The sequence below is a fragment of the Ambystoma mexicanum genome, chromosome 7q (assembly GCF_040938575.1).
Source record: "Ambystoma mexicanum isolate Mex_15411 chromosome 7q, UKY_AmexF1_1, whole genome shotgun sequence".
Taxonomy (NCBI): domain Eukaryota; kingdom Metazoa; phylum Chordata; class Amphibia; order Caudata; family Ambystomatidae; genus Ambystoma; species Ambystoma mexicanum.
In genome coordinates this window covers 561923962-561944958 of record NC_090941.1, presented here as the reverse complement: position 1 = coordinate 561944958, position 20997 = coordinate 561923962, and the positions used below count along the sequence as shown (strand labels likewise).

The 20997-nt window shown below is 49.8% G+C and overlaps 1 protein-coding gene across 2 annotated transcripts in view; it reads left to right on the top strand.

The window, feature by feature from the left end:
• Window positions 1–20997, top strand: part of INTS6 (integrator complex subunit 6) — a 1045054-nt gene that overhangs the window by 377180 nt on the left and 646877 nt on the right. For both annotated transcript variants that reach the window (XM_069640441.1, XM_069640442.1), the window contains exon 8: window positions 19247–19399. In XM_069640441.1, coding sequence (XP_069496542.1) covers window positions 19247–19399 — 153 coding nt within the window. The remainder of the gene's footprint in view (window positions 1–19246; window positions 19400–20997) is intronic.

Below are 20997 nucleotides of genomic sequence, written 5' to 3'. Positions count from 1 at the left end.
TACCAACATCCACCGCTCACTCCATATCATTCTAAGGAATCACTGCTGGTTACACACCCCCAGCCAGGCGTTCTCCTCAGGCCTAACGCAGTCACATCCAGTCTGGATGAATCCCGCCAGAACGAACACATACTCCTGATCTCTCAACCATCACACCTAGAGCTAAAAGCAGCTATTACACGGATACCGCACGAGCTGCACACATACACGGTGCTCACACACACCTTTTGACTCTCTACTGATCTGAACTTCGGTTCCCGAGGGCGTTCAACCTACCAGCGCCTTCAGACCATAGCAGTGGTATATAAGGCGCTATATAAATGCAAAATAACAATAACAAGACGCTTGTCTGTGCTTCGGGCCTTGGGTTGGTGGGGGAATCAACCAGTGTAGACCCCTGCACGAAGACCCTGCCCCACGAAGCCTTTTGGCAAGCATCCCGTAACCATCCTCAGGACTGGCCTGCTTCATTCAGGTCATCTCTGGTGTATCAGTCTTCATTCTGAGTTTATAGCTAGAAATACAAATGCTGCCAACTTGTGGACCTAGACAAATCTTCCTCCAGCTTGTGCTCTCTACTTCACAGAAGGGTCTTTAGACTTTGTTCTCTCCTTGTGAGTCATCTGCCACTGTCTGATCGCAGTGCTCTTCATTGATGCCTTCTTCAGTTGGGTCCTGGGTGTCGTCATCATGGGACCTACAGTGGTCTTCATTCAGAGGTGCATCGAACAGACGAATCTGTGTGGAAATGCCACCTGTTACGCTCACCTGGTATCCTCGGGGACGCCACCCAGCCGTAGGAACTCTGGTTTCCTTCTCTGCGGTTCCCAGGTGTGACCAGCAGAGAAGTTCTGCCTGGAATACAGGTGGGCAATGTTCAAGACTGTGCAACTGGGGTAAGCAGCCCCCCACCACCCCGTATGCCAGCAGCCCCCCTGGATCACTCCTCCCCTTGTTGTTAATTCGGGTGTGCTCTCCATCCTGCCTTTTTGGCAGGGGCGTGTTGTCCTTTGTGGGCGAATGCGATGTAATTACTTCACTGACGCCGGCCCGCTTTGAGTCTTTCTGGTAGGTCTTATTGCTGTTGTATATTGTTGTTATTCTTGCATGCCTTTCTTGGTTTGATAAATGTATTTTTCTCTTCCTTAGGTGCGCGGAAGTTCAATGTGATGCATTGGCTGAATTGGGTCTCGCCGGTAAATGATGGCGTATAAAGAGCACTATGATGCATTAAGTAGGCGCCATGTGCACGCTATGATGCCTTGCCTTTGCTAACCTGTTGTCTTTTCTTTCCCATAGATCGCGGTGCTCACCCGGTGTATGAAATCCCGAGGCGATGCTGGTCGAGGGGCGACTTGCGAGGTAAGCTTTTCGGCACAATTTGTTATGTTGTAAAAGTGTCTAATGTCTTGTTTCTTCCTTTTTTGCAGATCCACCGGTCCGGGAGATGCACTGATCCTAGGATGCTGTTTGCAGGAGCTGTGGGCAGCTAACGATGAAAATTACAGGTAAGCTGCTGCTGCTGCTAACAATGTCCTTTTGTCTCTTTACAGATGCTGTTCTTCCGAGGCTCGTGGGTACAGCTGAACACGATGAGTGTCACGTTGCAGGATTGCAAAGTAACGCGTAGCGTGTTATCCAAGTCGGGTGTGGTTTAAATAGCTTTAAGAAAGTAGTCCAGGTAAACTAGTTCCTAGGCTACCACACCCAAAACACTAACGCATAGCTTGGTTCCAAGGAGCCAAGCTATGTGGATGCCTCCATGTTGGCTGGCACTTGAAATAAAGTAGTTCCCTAAACACAAGTCTTTATCAAGTATGAGGCTGGCGCCAAAGGCGCCATGACTGGCTCCAAGAGGGCCTAGGCAAAGGATGCTTAAGTTTGTGGAGACCCGAGCCAAGACCCCTCCTGGCCCATGGGCTTGCCAGGGGGGGTTTCTGGATGTGGGTCGTGACAGCACCCATGAAAACTATCCCTAACCTGCCACCCCTGGAACTCTTTCGAGAACGAAGAATTTAAGTGGACCCAGTGATCTATACACTCTTTAGGGGGAGGGGTTCTAACGCTATCTTAGTAAGGAGGGGGCTTGCATGCCTCCTTTTCACCTTCACATCTTATCCCCTCCTGCCACAGGATTTTACCGGCATAAAGTCCTCACACTACCTCTCGCTTGCCTGGTTCTGATCTGTGGTGTTCTGGCCAAGGATCCCTGTTACGTAGTGATACGAACTTAGGAAACGTTATGGTTAGTCTTGTTGACATGCCTGCACATAGTTCTGCTCTGTATACATTTGTGTTCCCACTTGAACAGTAACCTTCTAAGTTCGTCATACTGCTTGATCATCAAGATTAAGTTCTTGAAGGAATGTTTTGTTTTAGAGCAAATGAAAGGGAGGGAGAGAGAGAGAGACAGTTGGTGAGAGATGAAGGGGTGTGGGTCTGCTGTACACAGTTGCTGATTAAAGTAATCAACATGACGAAATCTTACTGTGTCCGTGTGATCCTTCGATGATTTACTGGTGATGAAGGTGGGATGCAAGTTGCAGCAGCCCCCACCCGCTAGCAGATACTTCCTCGAGGACCTGATAAAAGTTGGGGTGTGAGGCCGAAGAGCGGAGGGTGCCTGCCCCAAGCTGATCCATGTGTTGCGGTTGCAGTGGTGCCCATACGCGCTGCACGAAGGGAAGTAGAGACGAAGAATTCATAAGGTGCTGGCTGTGGTGTGAAGCATGGAATTTGCAGCAAGTGCTGTTCCAGTGCGCACTGTTCACCCCCTAATGGTTGCAGCGCTTTGGGGGGCATTTATTTAATAAGGCTGCTTGCAACCAGCGTTACGATAAGCTGTGCCTCCCCAATTTCGAAGCGGGTAAAAGTCTAGCGAGAGGAACAACCGGCACCACAAGGTCAGGCTGATCATTGGGCATGAGCCTGTGCGCATAGGGTGAACCACAGCGAATGAGCTGTTCCCAAAATTCCGTGGAGGGTCAAATCTCACCACAGGGTTGACTGCCATTTTGAGGTCAGGCAGATGCGGGACGAGGAAGGACACCATAGCAAGGTCAGGCAGTGTCTTCAGAAGAGCAGAGGTTTGAATTGAACAGACTGTGAATCAACATTGAGGGGCACCTGGTGTATTGTATACAGAATGAATTGTCCTGGTCCAGCATTGTTTGGCACATCCGGGTAAGCTTGTGGTTAAGTGGGTAGATTGGAAAGAAGGATTGATGGGTTATCTGCATGAAGTGTATGGCAATAACCTTGCAGCAGACTGAAAAGACACTCTGCTGTACCATTGTCTGGGGCAAAAAGAACAAGTAATTTTTAAGAAGTTAACTGATTTGCAACCTCAGGAGGCTGAAGAATTGTTGTTGTTCGAGCAAAGTCTATTGAAATTGGACCGACATTTTATTGTTAAAGAAAATAAATTCTTAGCAAGAAATAATTTTGCCATATGAGACCAGAAGCAGGAGTAAGCAATTGAGGAGTTTGTTACAATTTTGCGGAGTCTAGCAATAAAATGCGACTATGACAACTGTAGAGACAAACACTTTAGGGATCAGCTAATAAGATGCATGGACCACAAAATTAGGCACTGTGGCGTGAAGGCAGCAGTGGTGCAGATTTTTCTTTAGAGGGAGCGATTGAGATAGCTAAAATGGTGGAAAAACAGAAATATGTAAAGGCTCTAGACACTGAGCCCGCAAAGTCAGTACCTGCTAGTGCCAATACGGTTAAACATTCTAAGACTCGAAAGGCTCAAGCTTATAAAGAAGAAATTAACCACATGAATAAGAAGTCTGATGCAAAGCAGAGGACAGAAGGGAGAACATTTATCAAAAGATGATAGATGCAGGAATCTTGACCATCACGCTAGTGATAGTGCTTTGCCTACCACATAGTATGTAGAGACTGTGAGTGAAAAGGGCACATAGCTCGTTGCTGCAAGCACTTGAACAAAGCAGGCAGTGTTAAAATGTTTCAGGATGGGGTGGCTCACTGGCCGGATGAAGGTACCAGTGGGGAGGATGAAGTTTGCATGGTAAATACAAAATCTAAAGTGATTAAGCCCCATGCAGAAATAAGCGTGAATTAGTGACTGTACATGCTTACAGGGGATGTGCCAATTGATATTGTGTGGGAGTTCTGGGCACAGTGTAAGTATGAAGGGAGTTCTGCTCAAGGAATGGTGAGGGTCACATCCAAGGAAAGAAATCTACTATCCTGGGATGCTCAAGTGGATCTTGGATTCTTACTAGATCCTTACCCTCACTCTCAGGTTGCAGTGATCCATAAGAGCCCTGGGAAGGTACGAACAGTTCAAGGAAGACGTATGGAGGTAGAAAAAATGACACCCCAATGTGTTTGGTGAAATGATGGGGTGCCTAAAAGGTTTTCCTCCAATTAAAGCCAGGGGCTATACATGTAACGTCAAAAGCTTGCACTATACCTTTTTGACTTGCGTGTGGATGTAGAGAATGAGCTCAAACTCCTGATCAATGAGGGCATAATTGCAGAAGCAGCAGAATGGGTAAGTCCTATTGTGGCTGTGTGCAAGCCCAACGGGAGCATGAGACTATGCATTGACCTTGGAGCACTTAATGGTAATGTGTAATGCCCAATAGGTTTCCGCTTCCAAAAATAGATGATTTACTGGTAAAGGTTGAGGAGGTACAATTATTTTTACTGTTGATCTAAAAGCAGCATATCACCAGGTAAAACTACATCCCGTGTCTCTCGATCTAACTGCATTTATAACTCCTTTTTGACTGTACCGTTGTATGAAGATACCTTTTGGATTGGTATCCGCTTCTATCGTATTTCAGAGGGTCATGGACAAGTGGCTCAAGGATGTTCCCGGAACGTGTTATCAGGATGACCTACTGATGTAGGCGAAGGATGTAGACGAGCATGATGTGAGATTGAAGGAGGTTCTGGGGAGAATATCTGATGCAGGTTTGACCATTTCGATTGACAAGTGATTGGGACTAGAACAAGTTTAGTATTTAGGTCAGGGATTGTCTGCCGAGGGCATAAAACCTACGTTTGCCACTCTGGAAGCAATAAAAAAGATGAAGGCTCCAGTAGACAAAAAGGAATTGACCTCATAGCTAGGTTTGGTTGAGTATTTTAGTGTAATAATACATATCCACTTGCAACAGCCCAAAATGATCTTCAATATGCAGATGTGAGCGCCAAATTAATAGTTTCCACACTTCAAGTTTTACTTTAACTTGGTCTTTTTCATTATAATCCTAGGGTATGTGACCCCTCAATTTTTTAGTCTCTCTACACGTGTTTCACACTTCAAAAGGGATCATCAGGAGAGTTTTTTTCTCTAAAGAAAGCAAAACAATGTTTTACACATTAATACCTCAATCTTACCTAAGAAAAGAACTAAACAAACATTGAACATGAACATGACTATTCTTACTAACAACCCGATACGACAGAAAACTGCAGTACTTCCCTCTAATTCACCTGATACTCCACATATCAAAGGTGCACTGATAAATGGCAGATCTATAGTAGCGCATGCCTTAGATATTGCCAACCTCATAGTCGCCAACTAACTAGATTTCCTAGCCATAACGGAAACTTGACTTCATGTAGCTGCAGGCCCCACATTATCACTCGCTATAGCAGAGAACTTCACCATACTGAGACAAGATAGAGAAACTGCCAGAGGAGGTGGTATTGCCTTCATTGCTAAAACCAAATTGGGATTAAGGGTTTACCCGCATCTCCCCTTCGCTTCTGGAGATCTCTTGACAGTCAAACTGCCTCTGACAGCATCACATAGCATAACTATGCACCATATCTATAGACCGCCTAGTCCCCTCATCTTTTGAGGAAGAGATCTTCTACTCCCCATTAATAGTAAACCGTTCTCACAAATTGTATTACTAGGCGACTTTAATCTAGGTCTTAACGACTTAAAATATGTCAATGTTTCAAGTCTCGCCAATCTTATTGGTGAACTTGGCCTCCTTCACTGTATCAACTGTCCAACACATTCTAAAGGGAACACATTAGATTGGCTAGCCGACTTCAATTGTGATATCAAAATCACCTCTATTGAACCCTGCGCCTGGACTGATCATCACCTTATCTCCTTAACCTTACAAGACAGTCTACAACCTCTACAACCTACTCTGGTGAGCCCATTGGCTCCTCCAGGATTCACCAGAAACCAGCAGAATAGAAGTGTGAAACCTATTATCGCTATTCCAGCCTATCATTAATCTCACATCTTCTAGCTCAGACCCCACAGCCCTTGTAGAACTTTACAACGGCACGATCAACAAGCCATGGACAAAATTGCCCCTTTAAAATTGTGCAAAGTTAAGCCCCGGGCACCCCTTAATTCATGGTTCATCCCTGGTCTCAAAGCATTACGTAACGAAAAAAGAAGGGCAGAATCCTCATGGAAAAACAACCCCACAATGGAGAATAAGAAAAACTCTCTAAAATTGCCACTAGATATAAATGTGAGATCATTCAAACCAAAAGACGCATCTATCACGATCGAATCAATAAAGCCAATTCAAATACCAGAGACCTCTTCATATTAAGGGGACCAGAGTCTCCCATCCATCCTTCAGAAGTTTGCACTAAGGACAAATCCTGATGTACAAATATTCAAGTGGCGCTATCCAAAAAAAAAAATCTCCTTCAATAGAAAATAAAAAACTTCATCTATGAGGGGACATTCCATTGCTGAAGACACAGACGACCCTAATCAAACCTTGTAACCACTTTAAATTCACCCCAGTCTCTATCCAAGATGCTGAGAACATAATAGCTTCTCTCAAACCTTCTAGATGCTATAGTGACACCTGCCCGGCACCAATAGTTCGAGGCAGCTAGGGATCTAGCTCCGTTCATTGCTACATTAATAAACTCTACCTTTGATGCATGCACTGTCCCGATAAATATAAAAGATGCCTGGGTCCTCTGCTTTTGAAAAAACCTAACTTTGACCCAAACACCCCAACCAACTACAGACCAATAACGACTGTTCCATTTCTCCTGAAAATACTGGACAGGGCAGCTTATCTACAGATACAAGCGTACCTTGAAACTAATAACCTCCTTGGACTGCGACAGTCTGGTTTTAGACCAAAACACAAAACTGAATCAACTGTAATGGACCTGAAAAACCAAATGGGCGACATAATGGATAAAGGAAAACTTGCCCTCCTCCTCCTTTTAGATCTCTGTGGCATTTGATCTAGTGGATCACAAAGTCTTATGTAATCACTTAAACTCAGCCGCCCACTTCTCTGCTGAGGCCACTGCCTGGATACAATCCTTCCTGGAAAATCGTACCACAAGGGTCTTCTCCCCTACCTCATCAGCCGAACCTGCACTCATCACCTGCGGAGTACCGCAGGGGGTTTTGTCTCCTACAATGTACAATATTTTTTGCCAAGCCTCTGCTCGATGACCTTGACAATCTGGGTGTCTCCTACACCAATTGCGCTGACAAGACTCAGATTCTCAACCCGATCACTGGCGATCACGACCCTGACTCTACCCTACTTAACAAAATATATCTTATCCAAGCATGGATGGCCACCCATGGGCTCTGTCTTGACGATGAGACCAAGCTCCTGCTCATTGGATCTACAGCAAGACTAAACAAACTTAGCAACCAATTCCCATCTTTCAATATCGACGGGAACAATATCAAAGTATCTAAGGAGGTGAAAAACGTTGGGGTTTTATCTCAACTCAGCCTTAAACTTGAAAAGACAAGTCAATACTACAGCCTTATCCACAGCTTACAGTTGCAAGCTAATGTATTCAAACGGTATTTCCCAAATTGACCTTTTGTCCTAATTGACCTTTTGTCCTAATTGGCCTAATTATAGTGGTCATCATTGACCTCTGCGCAGTTGACCTTATATTAGTTTAGTTATTTTATATGTATTGGATTAGTTTTGGATTGTAAATGATATAAGGTGATTGGGTGGGGGGGTTGCGGGAGGTTTGGGATTGGGTGGGGGGGGCTATGGGCAGTTTCCCCCCCTAATTGACCTTTCAAATTAGGTTAATTCTCCTGAGGTCAATTCTCCTGAGGTCAATTAGGGGGGAAACTGCCCATAGCCCCCCCCCCACCCAATCCCAAACCCAATCCCTAATTGACCTTTTAAATTAGGTTAATTCTCCTGAGGTCAATTCTCCTGAGGTCAATTGTGAAAAGGTCAATTAGTATACATCCATGCAAACCATTTCTCTCTACATCTAGTTGCATTACCTTAGCCAGGGCATTGATTCTGTCGAAAATACACTAAGACAGGCATTAAACATTCCCAGAACACAGCACATCTCAGATATCAGACACTCTACCAAATGGTTATCTGTGAAGGCTGAATCCACTTAAAATCAACCATTACCCATAAATGCCTCGCCAACCCAGCCCCAAAGTATTTAGCAGACAGTCTCTAAAAAGACATTGGTTCAACCGGCCAGAACCTTACTCTCATTGCCTTAAAGTACCTCCTCTGACGGCCGATGTCACTGGATGTTATAAGTAGGACGCACGACATCCGTAGCCTCAGTTTTGTTTTTTCCGCAAACGTGTTCGCTTCGGGAATCTTGGCGTACCTCGACTCTTTGGAGGTTTGTGAAGTATTTCTTCGTGAAGATGTCTACCTCGTCTTTCACCCCGCGTCCGGGCTTTAAGAAATGCGGGGACTGTGGGTCCAAGATGTCGGTGACGGACTCGCACAACGCCTGCCTCTGGGGCCTCGGGGAGGCCCATGACACGGATGACTGTGATCGACTGCCAGTCGCTCACGTCCAAAGCCTTGCGGGAGCGCAAGAAGTTGTTGTCGGTAGGTAAGGTGTCCAAGCCCCGGATGTAGAGGTCTGCGGGGCTTTCGACAGATGATTCGAGGGGCGACTCTCCGTGTCGTCGTCGGAAGCCAGTGGGTCTCGCTCCGGGAGTCGGTCCCGCCACTCCTCTGCCTCTTCGAGGCATTCCCGGAAGCTCAGGCATCGGTCGCCTTCCCCGTCTTCATCCGAGGACTCTGCCCGTCGGCAGGTCGCTTATCCCACCAAGCATGCGAGACTGGAGGAATGGGCTTCCTTCGGGAAGAAAATGTTAGCGATTCTCGAATCGCAGGGCACCAGTCCGTCCGCGCCTCCGAGTGGGTCGGTTGTGATCGGTCGAGAGACACCGCTCGTACGTCTTCGTACTCGGGCGGTCAGCACGATTTGCGGGAGAGGTCCCGCTCGGACAAGGAATCGTTCTCGTCATGCCCTTTCCCGGTCCTCGATGCGCTCGGGACCGCATGAACCAGTGAAGTCTTCGAAGAAGACATAGACGCCTGTGGCGCAGAGGTAGTCGACGGACTCTCTCGAGGCTCCACCTCCGAGGAAGTCGTCGGCGCCCAGGATGTCGAAGGACACGCTCGGGGCTCCGCCTTCGAGGCCTGTGTCGACGCCGTCGATGCTGTCAGCGCCGCATCTGTCATCGACGCTGATTCTCTCGGCGCAGATTCACTCGACGCCTTTCGAGGCTGTGTCGACGGGGGTACCCCGTGGCTTGGGGGAACCACCTAGAAAGGCTCTGCTCAAGGTCAAGCATGGCTTTGGTTCAAGTTCTGTGCCTTCTTACCGCCATCTGGAGTTCATTTCAGAGGTGGATGAGGGCTCTGATAATGGCATGGTGCCTGACACGGTGCCAGACGAGATTCTCGGGCCATAGCCAGTTTGAGGACCTGAGGCAGTCCCTGCATGATGTTAGTGGCTGGACACCTCTCTGGAAGTGGAGTTTTGTAGGCCTGAGCCTGGCACTCATGCCGATTCTTTGTACCAGCGCCTTATGTCAAAGGTCACCGAGTACTTGGGATGGTCTGCTCCCCCAGGGGAGTTTGTTCAGGATGACCTTACGGATATCCTCGACATTGGTCCACCAACTGACCCCGCACTGCCATTTCATATGGCTCTACAGAGGAGGGTGGCGGTGGCTTGGACTGCTCCGGAGAGTTTCCCGGCAGTGGGCAAGTCTTTGCCGCGAAAATACCGCCCAGCCAGTAGTGACCCCTGCTACTTGTCCAAGCATCCTACTCCGGAGAGTTTGGTGGTGCAGGCGGCCACGGCCCCGGCAAAGCAGGCGTCGTACCCTACCATCCCTCCTGATAGGGACGACAAGCGTTTTAACAGCTGGGCGAAGAAAGTGTTTTCTGCAGGGGGTATGGCGCTTCAGGCGGCCAACTCCATATGTGCCTTTTCTCGTTTCACGCACACTCTGTGGAACTGTTTGTTTGGCGGCTGAACATATTCCCGAAGGGGACGAACAGGATGGTTTCCTTGCCATGGTTCAGGATGGTGAGGATGCCATGTGTGAGGCCGTTCAGTCGGGTTTGGACATGGCAGATTGCGTCAGCCGGTCCATGGCAGCGAGCACTGTGATACGCAGGTTTGCGTGGTTGTGGAGGTGGGGGTTTGCTCCCGATGTGGAGGCCCGGCTCCTCAACATGCCCTTTGACGGAGAACATCTTTTTGGCAGTAAGGCTGACGAGAGCCTTGAGAGGTTGCAGATCTCAAAAGCTGCAGCAAAGTCGTTGGGCGCTGCAGTTCGACAACCTCAGCCTTTTCTTCCTAGGGGACAGCAATGGAGGGGAGGTTACTTTTGTTATTACTCATCCTTTGGTAAAGTGAGAGGAGCTGCCAGTCAAAGGGGTCACCGTAGGAGTGCCAGAGGTGGAAAACAAGGTACTCGAGGTGCCAAGGCCGCTCGGGCGGTTGACTCTTTGCCCTCAGGCAACGCCGCAGCCGCTTCAGCTCAGTCATGAGGCCATGTCCCATGGTTCGCCTGTTGGGGGAAGGCTTGCGCAGCATCTTGCAGAGTGGCGCGCCATTACTTCAGATGTGCGGGTTCTGGAGATCATAACGCACGGCTACTGTCTTCCTTTTCAGCAGAGGCCTCAAGACAATCCACCAGGGAATCTCTTTGAAGAGTCCGGATCCGCTCCTTGCGCAGGAAATTCAGTCCCTGCTGGAGAAAGGTGCCATAGAACTGGTGCCTGTAGCGGAGAGGAACAAGGGATGGTATTCCCCTTATTTTTTGATTTCCAAGAAAGACTGGGGATCGAGACCCATCATGGACTTGCGCGGTTTGAACAAACTACTCAGGAAGGACAGGTTCACGATGGTTACTCTCTCTCAAGTCCTCCAGGCCCTTCAACTTTAGGACTGGTTGGTGTTTTTCGACCTCAAGGATGCTTATTTTCATGTGCCGATCCATCCAAAGCACAGGAAGTGCCTGAGGTTTGCAGTTGGCGACTTGCACTTTCAGTTTCGGGTCCTGTCGTTCGGATTGACCTCCGCCCCAAGGGTCTTCACCAAGCTCATGGTAGTGGTGGCAGCGCAACTCAGGGAAGGGGGGATTCATGTCTACCCCTACCTGGACGATTGGTTGATCAGGGCGCGCTCTCCCGAGCAAGTCCTGGATCATCTGTCGTCACCTGCCACTCCCTCCACAAGCTGGGCTTCTCCCTCAACTTGAACTCCCATTTGACACCAACTCAGAGGCTCCAGTACATCGGAGCAGTACTCGACACGTCCCTGGGGCAGTGTTTTCCTCCCCAGGTGAGGGCTCATCACATTCAGCAGATGGTGCACAAGTTTCAACTTGCCCAGACTCTCCCAGCGTTCGAGTTCTTGAGACTGCTCGGCCTCATGGCATCCTGCATTCTTCTGGTGCCACAGGGCAGGTTGCGGATGAGATCTTTCCAATGGGAACTCAAGCTCCAGTGGTCTCAGTCCTCCGGCAGGATGTCGGACCCTGTTCAGGTGCCGTCTTCGATCGCCCGGGACCTTCTGTGGTGGGCCGACAAAGGCAATCTGATGAGGGGGGGGCTTCATTTTGGCTGCCCTGGCCAGACGTGACGATCGTGACGGACGCATCCCTCATGGGATGGGGAGCTCATGCCAACGAGTGGAGTCAGAAGGCTTTTCTGCCGACTGTGCGAGGAAAGAATGTCCTGATCCTGACGGACAACACGGTGGCCATGCACTACCTCAACAAAAAGGGGGGGGGGCAGGGTCACTTCCTCTGTGCAGGGAGGCGATGCAGCTCTGGTTCTGGGCAATCAAGCAGGAAGTTTCGAACTCGGCAGTTCATCTGGCAGGAGACAAAAACGAGACGGACGCTGTGAGCAGGCAGAACGTGATCTCTCACGAGTGGGAGTTGGCTCAGGATATTCTCCTGGAGATCTTCGCCCTTTGGGGGACCCCTCAAGTGGATCTCTTCGTCTCCAGTGTCAACCGGAAGTGTGAGAGGTTCTGCTCATGGGAATTTCCTCCAAACGGAGCCTTAGGAGACTCGTTCGTGGTGGAGTGGTCATTCCCACTGCTGTATGCGTTTCCTCCAGTCCCCGTCATCCCGCAAGTACTGCGGATGTTACGGAGGTTCGGTTCCCGGATGATACTCATTGCTCCGGCGTGGGCCCGGAGGACGTGGTACCGGGACCTTCTCGACTTGTCCTTCTGCCCTCCTCGTCCTCTTCCCTACCGAGACGATCTGCTCTCACGGGATGGGGTGTCAGGTTCTCCATCCAGAGGTCAGGTCCCTCAACCTTCATGCTTGGTTTCTGAAAGGTTGAGGTATAAGGATTGGGACCTCCCTGAAGACGTGATGGAGGTGTTGCTTTCAGCCAGAAGGCCCACAACAAAGTCCCTGTACCGTTGCCATTGGAGAAAGTTCTGCGACTGGTGCAGGGTTCAGAATGTGGATCCTTTTGCATGTGAAATTCCCATGGTTCTGCCTTTTTTGCTTTCTTTGGTCCACAGGGGGCTTCAAGTGGGTACCATTAAAGGTTACCTGGCGGCGCTGTCCATATTTAAGCGCTCGTCTGAAGAGTGTTCATATTTTAAAATTCCTTTTATTTCTCTGTTTCTGAAAGGGCTCACTAATGTGTTCCCTCCGTCACCTTTCCAGGTGCCCGGTTGGGATTTGAACCTTGTTCTCAAGTTTCTGATGGGTGCTCAGTTTGAACCTTTGCATTCATGCCCTTTGAGACTGTTAACTCTTAAAACTGTATTTTTGGTTGCGGTCACTTCCGCTCGCAGAGTGTGCGAGTTACAGGCACTTTCAGTTAAGCCACCCTTCACTGTGTTTCATAAGGACAGGGTTGTCCTTAGAGTTCATCCTTTTCTTCCGGGTGGTGTTGGAATTTCATTTAGGCCAGAAGGTTGTTCTTCTGGCGTTTTATTCTCCTCCACATCCTGGTAAGGAAGAGGAGAGGCTCCATAGGCTTGATCCTAGGAGAGCGTTAAGCTTTTATATTTCATGCATGTCCCGGGTCAGAGTGGACGATCAGCTCTTCATTGGTTCCGCTGGAAAGCGTTTGGGACAGGCTGTGACGAAACAGACTTTGTCTCGCTGGATTATTTTGGCTATCTCCGAGTGTTACCGCTTGGCGGGTAAGGACCCACCGGTCGGCTTACGGGCCCATTCTACCAGGGGTATGGCTGCCTCTACTGCCCTGCAGAGGGGTGGTCCTATTCGAAACATCTGTGATGCAGCCACCCGGGCTTCGGTACATACTTTTGTACGTCACTGTTCCCTCGATTCCATCCGAGGGCAGGATCTGGTCTTTGGCAAGGCGGTCCTTTACTCCGCAATTTGATTGGGCATGCTAAATTTCTGTTTTCTAAATTCTTTTCCCGCCTCCTTGCATTGGTACTGCTTTGGGAGTCTGTCATAGATATGGAATACATCGGAGGACCCAATCCCCTCGAAGAACAAGTTACTCTTACCTGGTAACGTTCTTTCGATGGGATGGTCCGACGTATTCCATACCGCTCCCTCCCTACCTTCCCCGCTACAGAATTTCTTATGCAATTGCAGTTTACGTTTCTGCAAGGCTTTGTGTGTCAGACTGGTAGAAGACTGGTGGCACAGGTTCTGGGGAAAAAACGACAACTGCGCTATGGGCGTCGTGCGTCCTACTTATAACATCTAGTGACGTCGGCCGTCGGAGGAGGTCCTAGAGGGCGGCGTATCGACGTCATCACGCAGACGCCAAAGATTTTCCGAAGCAGCACAGCTGTGGTTATTACTGTCATAGATATGGAATATGTCGTCGGACCATCCCATCGAAAGAACATTACCAGGTAAGAGTAACTTGTTCTTCTCTACCAACGACGGGAGGCCAAGAGGAAGACCGTCCTCTCAGTCTCATTACTGGACGACATCTGGTACGAAGGACTGTCCCTTCTGAAGAACCCGTCCACGGCCCATGTGACGAGGGGGCAGTACGAGAAGTAGTACAGGGTGCCAGACTCCGCGCCTATGTGCCTCCAGGCACAGCCGTCCCTGGATTCGGTGGTCTCCTTGTTGGCCAAGAAGAAATTGGCAGGGGCGACGGCATCAACTTTCACTTCTCCACCGGATGACGAGGGGAAGAAGCTGGACGCCATGGGACGACGGGTCATCTCGTCGGCAGCGACGACCATCAAAGCGGCCAACGCCCTCGCGATCGTGGCCTGCTAGGACAGGGAGCTGTGGTTTAAGATCGTTCCTCTCCTGAACTTCCTCCCAGACAAGAGGGCGGAAGCCCTTGAAATCCTGCAGGAAGGCAAGGTGGCGTCGGACCACTCCATCATGGTGGCCACAGACCTCGCCGACACTGGTTTTCACCAGATGGGCAACAGCGTTTGCCTTCACTGGCGCGGTTGGCTCATGGCCACAGACTTCTGTCACTATGTGCAGACCACGGTACTGGACATGCCCTTCGACGGGAACAACCTGTTCCGCAAGGCAGTGGACGAGGCATTGCAGGCCATCAAGGCAGACACCGAAACGGCCCGGGCATTGGGCTCTGTCCATCAGCGACGTCTGTCCTTTCGGACCTCCGGTGGCAAGTCCCAAAGTTCCTCCAAAGGATTCGGCGGCAGCTCCTCATACCGCCAGGCGGCCCGCTCTTCATCGCAGGAAGCCTACAGAGGCCGCAACAAGGCCGGTGGACATAGTCATCGTCACCAAGGAGCCTAAGTTGGCAGAGCCTCGGCGAAGCAAGACTGAACCGGCCGTGATGTCGGGCCCCCACCTGTGCACCCCGGTGGGAAGCTTGCTGGCGAACTGCGTCGGCACGTGGAAGTCCATCTCCACCGACCGTCGGGTGCTACATGCCCTGGCCCATGGGCACACTCTGGAGTTCCAAAATAAGTGTCCCCATTTTCCACCCGTGGCCAGGAAGGAAAACCACATTCCACAGCTTCTTCTGGAGGTACGAGCAATGCTGAAGAAGGGCGCGATAGATCTCATCCTAAAGAAGCTCTGGGGCTCCGGAGTATACTCGCGATACTTCCTTGTCCGAAGCGGCTGGCGGCCCATTCTAGACCTCCGCCACCTCAACAAATTCATAAAATCCCATAAGTTCCAGATGGTCACCCTTCAGCACGTACTGGGAAAACTGGAGGAAGGCGACTTCCTGTCGTCGCTGGACTTGGAGGATGCCTATTTCCACATCCCCCATGCACAAAGGACATCGAAAGTTTCTGTGCTTCGTTGTCCAATGGCGGCAGTATCAGTTCAAGGCACTGCCCTTCGGTTTGAAGTCGGCGCCAAGGGTCTTCACCAAGTGCCTGCCACCGGTGGTGGCGTGGCTTTGCCTGCAGGGGATCCACGTCTACCCCTATCTGGACGATTGGCTCATCCGAGAAAAATCAAGAGAACTCGCCGTCGACCACACATCGAGGACCGTCCGCCTGCTCACAGAACTGAGGTTCTCGATAAACTTTGCAAAGTCCTGCTTGGTGCCATCGCAGGATGCCCTGTTCCTGGGAGCCAGACTCAACACAGTGGCATGGCTGGCATCCCTGTCGGAGGAGATGAAGGCCATCCTGGGCAAGGTACAATGGCTGTTGACCACAGAGGTTGCCAGGGTGAGGTCCATCAAGTCCCTGCTCGGCATAATGTCGTCATGCATCTACCTCGTTTGACTGTGCAGGTTGCGGATGCGGCCACTGCAGGAGTTGCTCGATGCCCGTTGGGTACAAGTGACTGGAAGTTTCGAAGACGAGATCTCCCTCAACGAGACTTTACGGCTAGTGATCCAGTTGTGGGACCCACACGCGCATCTCCCGGCAGGCATGGACTTCCAGACCCCAGCGCATCAGGAAATGGTGACGACGGACGCCTCCCTGGAGGGATGGGGCGTGCACACCGGAGATCTCCACGCAAGAGGCCTTTGGCTCCCCGAGGAGACGTCGCTACACATCAACGTCCTGGAGCTCCAGGCCGTGTTCTGGGCCCTCGGGTCCTTCCTCCCATCCGTCATGGCAAATTGGTACGGGTCTTCACCGACAACACCACCCCAATGTTCTACATCCGGAAGCAGGGGGGCACCAGATCCCCAGCTCTATCCAAGGAAATGCAGAACATGTGGCACTGGGTCGTCGCCCAGGAGATGTTCCTGGTACCCTTACACCTGGCAGGAGTAAAGAACACTGTTGCCGACTCACTCAGCAGGGAGCTGTGCTCGTGCCACGAGTGGGTGCTCCGGCAGGATCAAGTGGATCTCCGATTCCGACAGTGGGGCAATCCCCAGATAGATCTGTTTGCGACGAACACCAAGTGCCGGAGGTTCGCCAGCCGGGGAGCATGGGCGAAGCATTCTCCTTCCCCTGGGACGGCCTGTTCCTCTATGCGTTCCCACCGTTGCCGTTGCTTCTGCGACTCATCAGTCAATTCAGACGGTCCCAGTCCAGGATGATCCTCGTCGCACCAGCGTAGCCGAGACAGATATGGTACGCAGACCTTGTGGACATTCCGACGGACGCAGACCTTCTCGCCAGGGAAGGTGGCGCGATCCTGCACCACGACCCAGGGTCACTGAACCTGCAGGCCTGGCTCCTGCAGCACTAGAGTTCGGAGGCTACGATATCCCGGCAGACTGAAAGGAGGTTCTTGCCAAGGCCAGGGCTTCCTCGACTCTTAAGTGCTATGGACATAAATGGAAGAGGTTCTCTGTCTCGTCTCGTGCCGTGCACAGAAGATCATCCCTTTACGGATTATCGCCTCTCGTGCTGCCGTACTTGCTGTCGCTGGCCAAGACTGGGCTGGCGCATGCATCCATCAAAATGCTACACCAGAACTCCGAGGCTGTGGTCGCACCGCCTGGTGAAGGAGTTCATGAAAGGACTGTTCCGCTCGTTCCCGCTGGTGAAGGCTCCGGCACGGGCGTGGGAGGTCAACGTGGTGCTGACCAGGTTCATGAGCCCTCCATTAGAGCCTTTGCATTCAGCATAGCTGAAGTTCCTATCGTGGAAGACAGCGTTTCTTGTGGCCATCACCTCCGCACGACGAGTGGGATTGATCCAGGCCCTCTCCTGTAAACCTCCATACCTGACATCACACGAGACGAGGGTCGTGCTGAGGACGCACCCCTCCTTCATGACCAAGGTGCCGTCGGACTTCCATCTCAACAAGCCTTTGGTGTTACCGGTTTTCTTCCTGTCGCCTTCGTCGCTGGCTGAGAGGACTTTGCACTCGCTGGATGTAGCTAGAGTGCTGTCGTTCTACGTGGACCGCACAAAGAGTTTTCGGGAGACATCCCAGCTGTTTGTGAACTTTGGCTCTGTGAACCAAGGGAAGGCCCTCTCCAAGGCTTCCATTTCCAGCTGCCTCTCCGGCTGCATCATGCACTGTCACCGGTTGGCAAACCGACCGTTGCCCGGCCGTCCGAGAGCCCATTCAACCAGAGCGATCGCTGCTACTACGGCGTTCCTGTCTAGTGTGCCCCTGCTGGACCTCTGCAAGTCTGCCACGTGGAGGTCGACGCACACCTTCACGAGGTTCTACTGCGTCGACCAGGATTCCAGTGAGAGTCCAGAGTCGGCCAGGCAGTACTGCGCAACCTGTTCCTTTCAAGGTGAGCCTGGTGAGGAGGTAAGAAATGCTTAATGTTGAGCCTTGCCACCTCCCGTGGTTGTGCATGTGTGTACTGCTGTGTATTCTTGTATTCATGAGCATGTGAATCCATGCCAGACCCCATGCTGGAGAAGTAACAAGTTACTTACCTGTAACTGTTGTTCTCCAGCATGGGTCTGGCATGGATTCACATGCAAACCCTCCCTCCTACCCCTCTGCGGCTCTTCTCTTGGTCCTACTGCCACTTTCCGTGCTACCAAATCTGAAGATGGCTACCAGAGGGGCTTAGGTAGAGGGCAGTCATTGGCTGGGGGCAGTATGACCCAGAGACCAGTGATTGGTTATTAGTAGAAAGACCGTTCAGAAACTAAATGGTTCCTTACAGTCGGCAATCAGCAGCATCATTAGTCGTCCCCAAGTCTAAAATATATGAATTCACAGATTGTGCTTGTTGGGGTCTCCTGGGTATTCCTGTGTACCCTTTTCACTAACCCAGACTTAGATCTTTGTGGGGCACAAAACCTTAACTGCAGCCACCCTGGGCTCTCCCGATTGGTGGCTGCTTCTCCTTTCCTCTGGTGACTTGAAAGTACACAAATAGCAGTTTGTAGCACTTACTTATTGACTTTGTCCTATTCAAGGCAATGGGAGAAGCTTTTTGCATCAACTTAAACCTCTCCTAATTAAATGAAGCTATTGACTTGCATGTGACTTTTGTTGGATGATTGCTCATGGTTTGGGGCCATACTTAAGCCATTGTTCATTTTGCTGCTGTGCCTTATATCGCATGCCTTTGTTTAATTCCAACTATGACTTTCCGCCATGCTTTCTCATTCCAGTATTATAAATGTGAGTGATGTCCCTTTTTGATACCTCGCTGATTGTATGCACCTATATTAAGTGTTCTTTCCCTTGTTGCTCTTAACTTAAATTATTCTTAAAAAAAAAAGATTTTTATAAATCGATTTCTCAGTGTATATACTCTACGGAAAATCTTTAACTTTGACTCCTTTTTAAGTGATCTAGAAGAGTGCTTGCTCCTTCTGCGAGTGAAGCCTAACTGGTCAGTCACACTACCAGTTAAAGTTGGTCTAACCTTTGTTGAAACCATGTAGGTCCATTACATGTTGGTTTCTAAACATCACACCAATAGTGGTATAGCACATATCTCCCAAGATCATAGAAATCTGCCCTCTGATAAACCGGTAACTTGTTTTTTCTTGCATTGTTTACATAGTACCACTATTATTTTTGGTAAATTGGTTTGAACATTGTCCATATCGTTTACTTGCACTTTAAGGAATGAAGGTGTGCTGTCAGTTATGCTGTCATAACATATTTACTTTTTTTGTTTAGCCACCACGCACCTCCCATCCTATAGTGAGGTTTTCCTGCACTGATTGTGAGCCAATGGTAATTGACAAACTTCCTTTTGACAAATATGAGTTGGAGCCTTCACCACTAACCCAGTATATCCTTGAAAGGAAAGCACCTCACATATGCTGGCAGGTAAATAAAACGATTTTATATTTTTGTTTTAACTTGTGGTGAATGGATATTGGTTTATAGAAGAAATGTTGAATACCATGGATTTATATGTATTATTGCAAACCAATTAAAGCAATGATAGACATTATGAAAATGCTCCTTGCACATTTGATACACTATGCATAAACATACTGTTAGGACAGTTTTTCTAAAGTCTAGTTATTTAGGACTTTATATAACCATCTCCTGGCCAATAGGGAACTCCAACTCTTAATATAGACCTACACCACTCAAGGTAAGGGTAGAAATGGCAGAGCAGGCAGGCTCATCTTAGGCGGGACCGAGGGCTGTAGGAAGGTACAAAGAACTTGCAGCATACATATGGTCCAAAGAGACACTTATACACTGTGCGAGTTATGTACAAATAATGCTTTCTTTTATGTGTACACAGGTAAACAGAATTCTTTAGAAAGGTAAGTAATATCACAATTGGCAAACAATGTAAAACCAGTAACCCATTCCTGTCAGTTTACCTGAGCCACTTAGCCAGAGGACTAGTGCTCTCATTGAGAGGCCACTCTTGAGGTCCACTCTCCAGAGACCAAGAAAAAGATTTCTAACTCTAAAGAGCACGATGACTTAACCCCTTGCTTCCCCTAGGAATCCCACGCCGATCAATGAAAGCCTCTTCAAAACAGGTTCATCCCTGTTCCTCTAAAACCATCAAGGACCACATTGACACCCCCGCTCCGGCCCTTGCTGATTTTTGCAACCACATTCCTTTGCCTCTGGATCCTTCCCCTCCCCTCTGAAGCATTCCTGTGTGCATCCTCTTCTCAAGAAACCCACAGCTGATCCTTCTTGTCCACCAAACTATCGCCCAATTTCCATTACTCCCTTTCTTGGCAAACTCCTGGAAAGGTTGGCCATCTCTCAGCTTAACCTTCATTCCAATTCTGTTGGCTGCCTCCATGACCACCAGTCTGGCTTCAGAGCTGCCAGAAGCTTGGAAACTGCTCTCCTGAACATCCGTGAAGATCTGCTCACCAACCGTGTCTCTAAAATTCCATCTGTCCTCCTCCTCCTCGATCTCTCTTCTGCCTTCGACACGGTCAACCATACCATCCTGCTCAACCGTCTCCGTGAAAACCTGGGTATCACTGATCAGGCTCTGGCCTGGCTGACCTCTTTCCTCTCAGATCGACTCTCCCAGGTCCAACTTGGGTCCTTCCTTTCATCTATCTTCCTCTCTACCTGTGTTGTTCCCCAGTGGTCTAACCTCTCACCCTGGCTTTTCAACCAATACCTGGCAACTCTCGCCCACTGCATTGCCATTTTCTGCTCAAATTTCCAGTGCTACGCTGACGACACTCGACTCATTTTCAAGCTGCTCTCTGCCACCTCCTCTCCCATCTCTGATTGCCTAACTGCCATTCAAGACTGGCGTGCCGCCAATGATCTTTGTCTGAATGCCAGCAAGACTGAGATCCTCCTCATCGGCACACCTTCACCATCCTTTCCCCTCACTCTCTGGCCGGCCTCCCTTGGCCCTCCTCCTACCCCCACCTGCGAGGCTAAGAACCTCAGAGTCATCTTTGACTCCACCCTTTCCTTCTCCG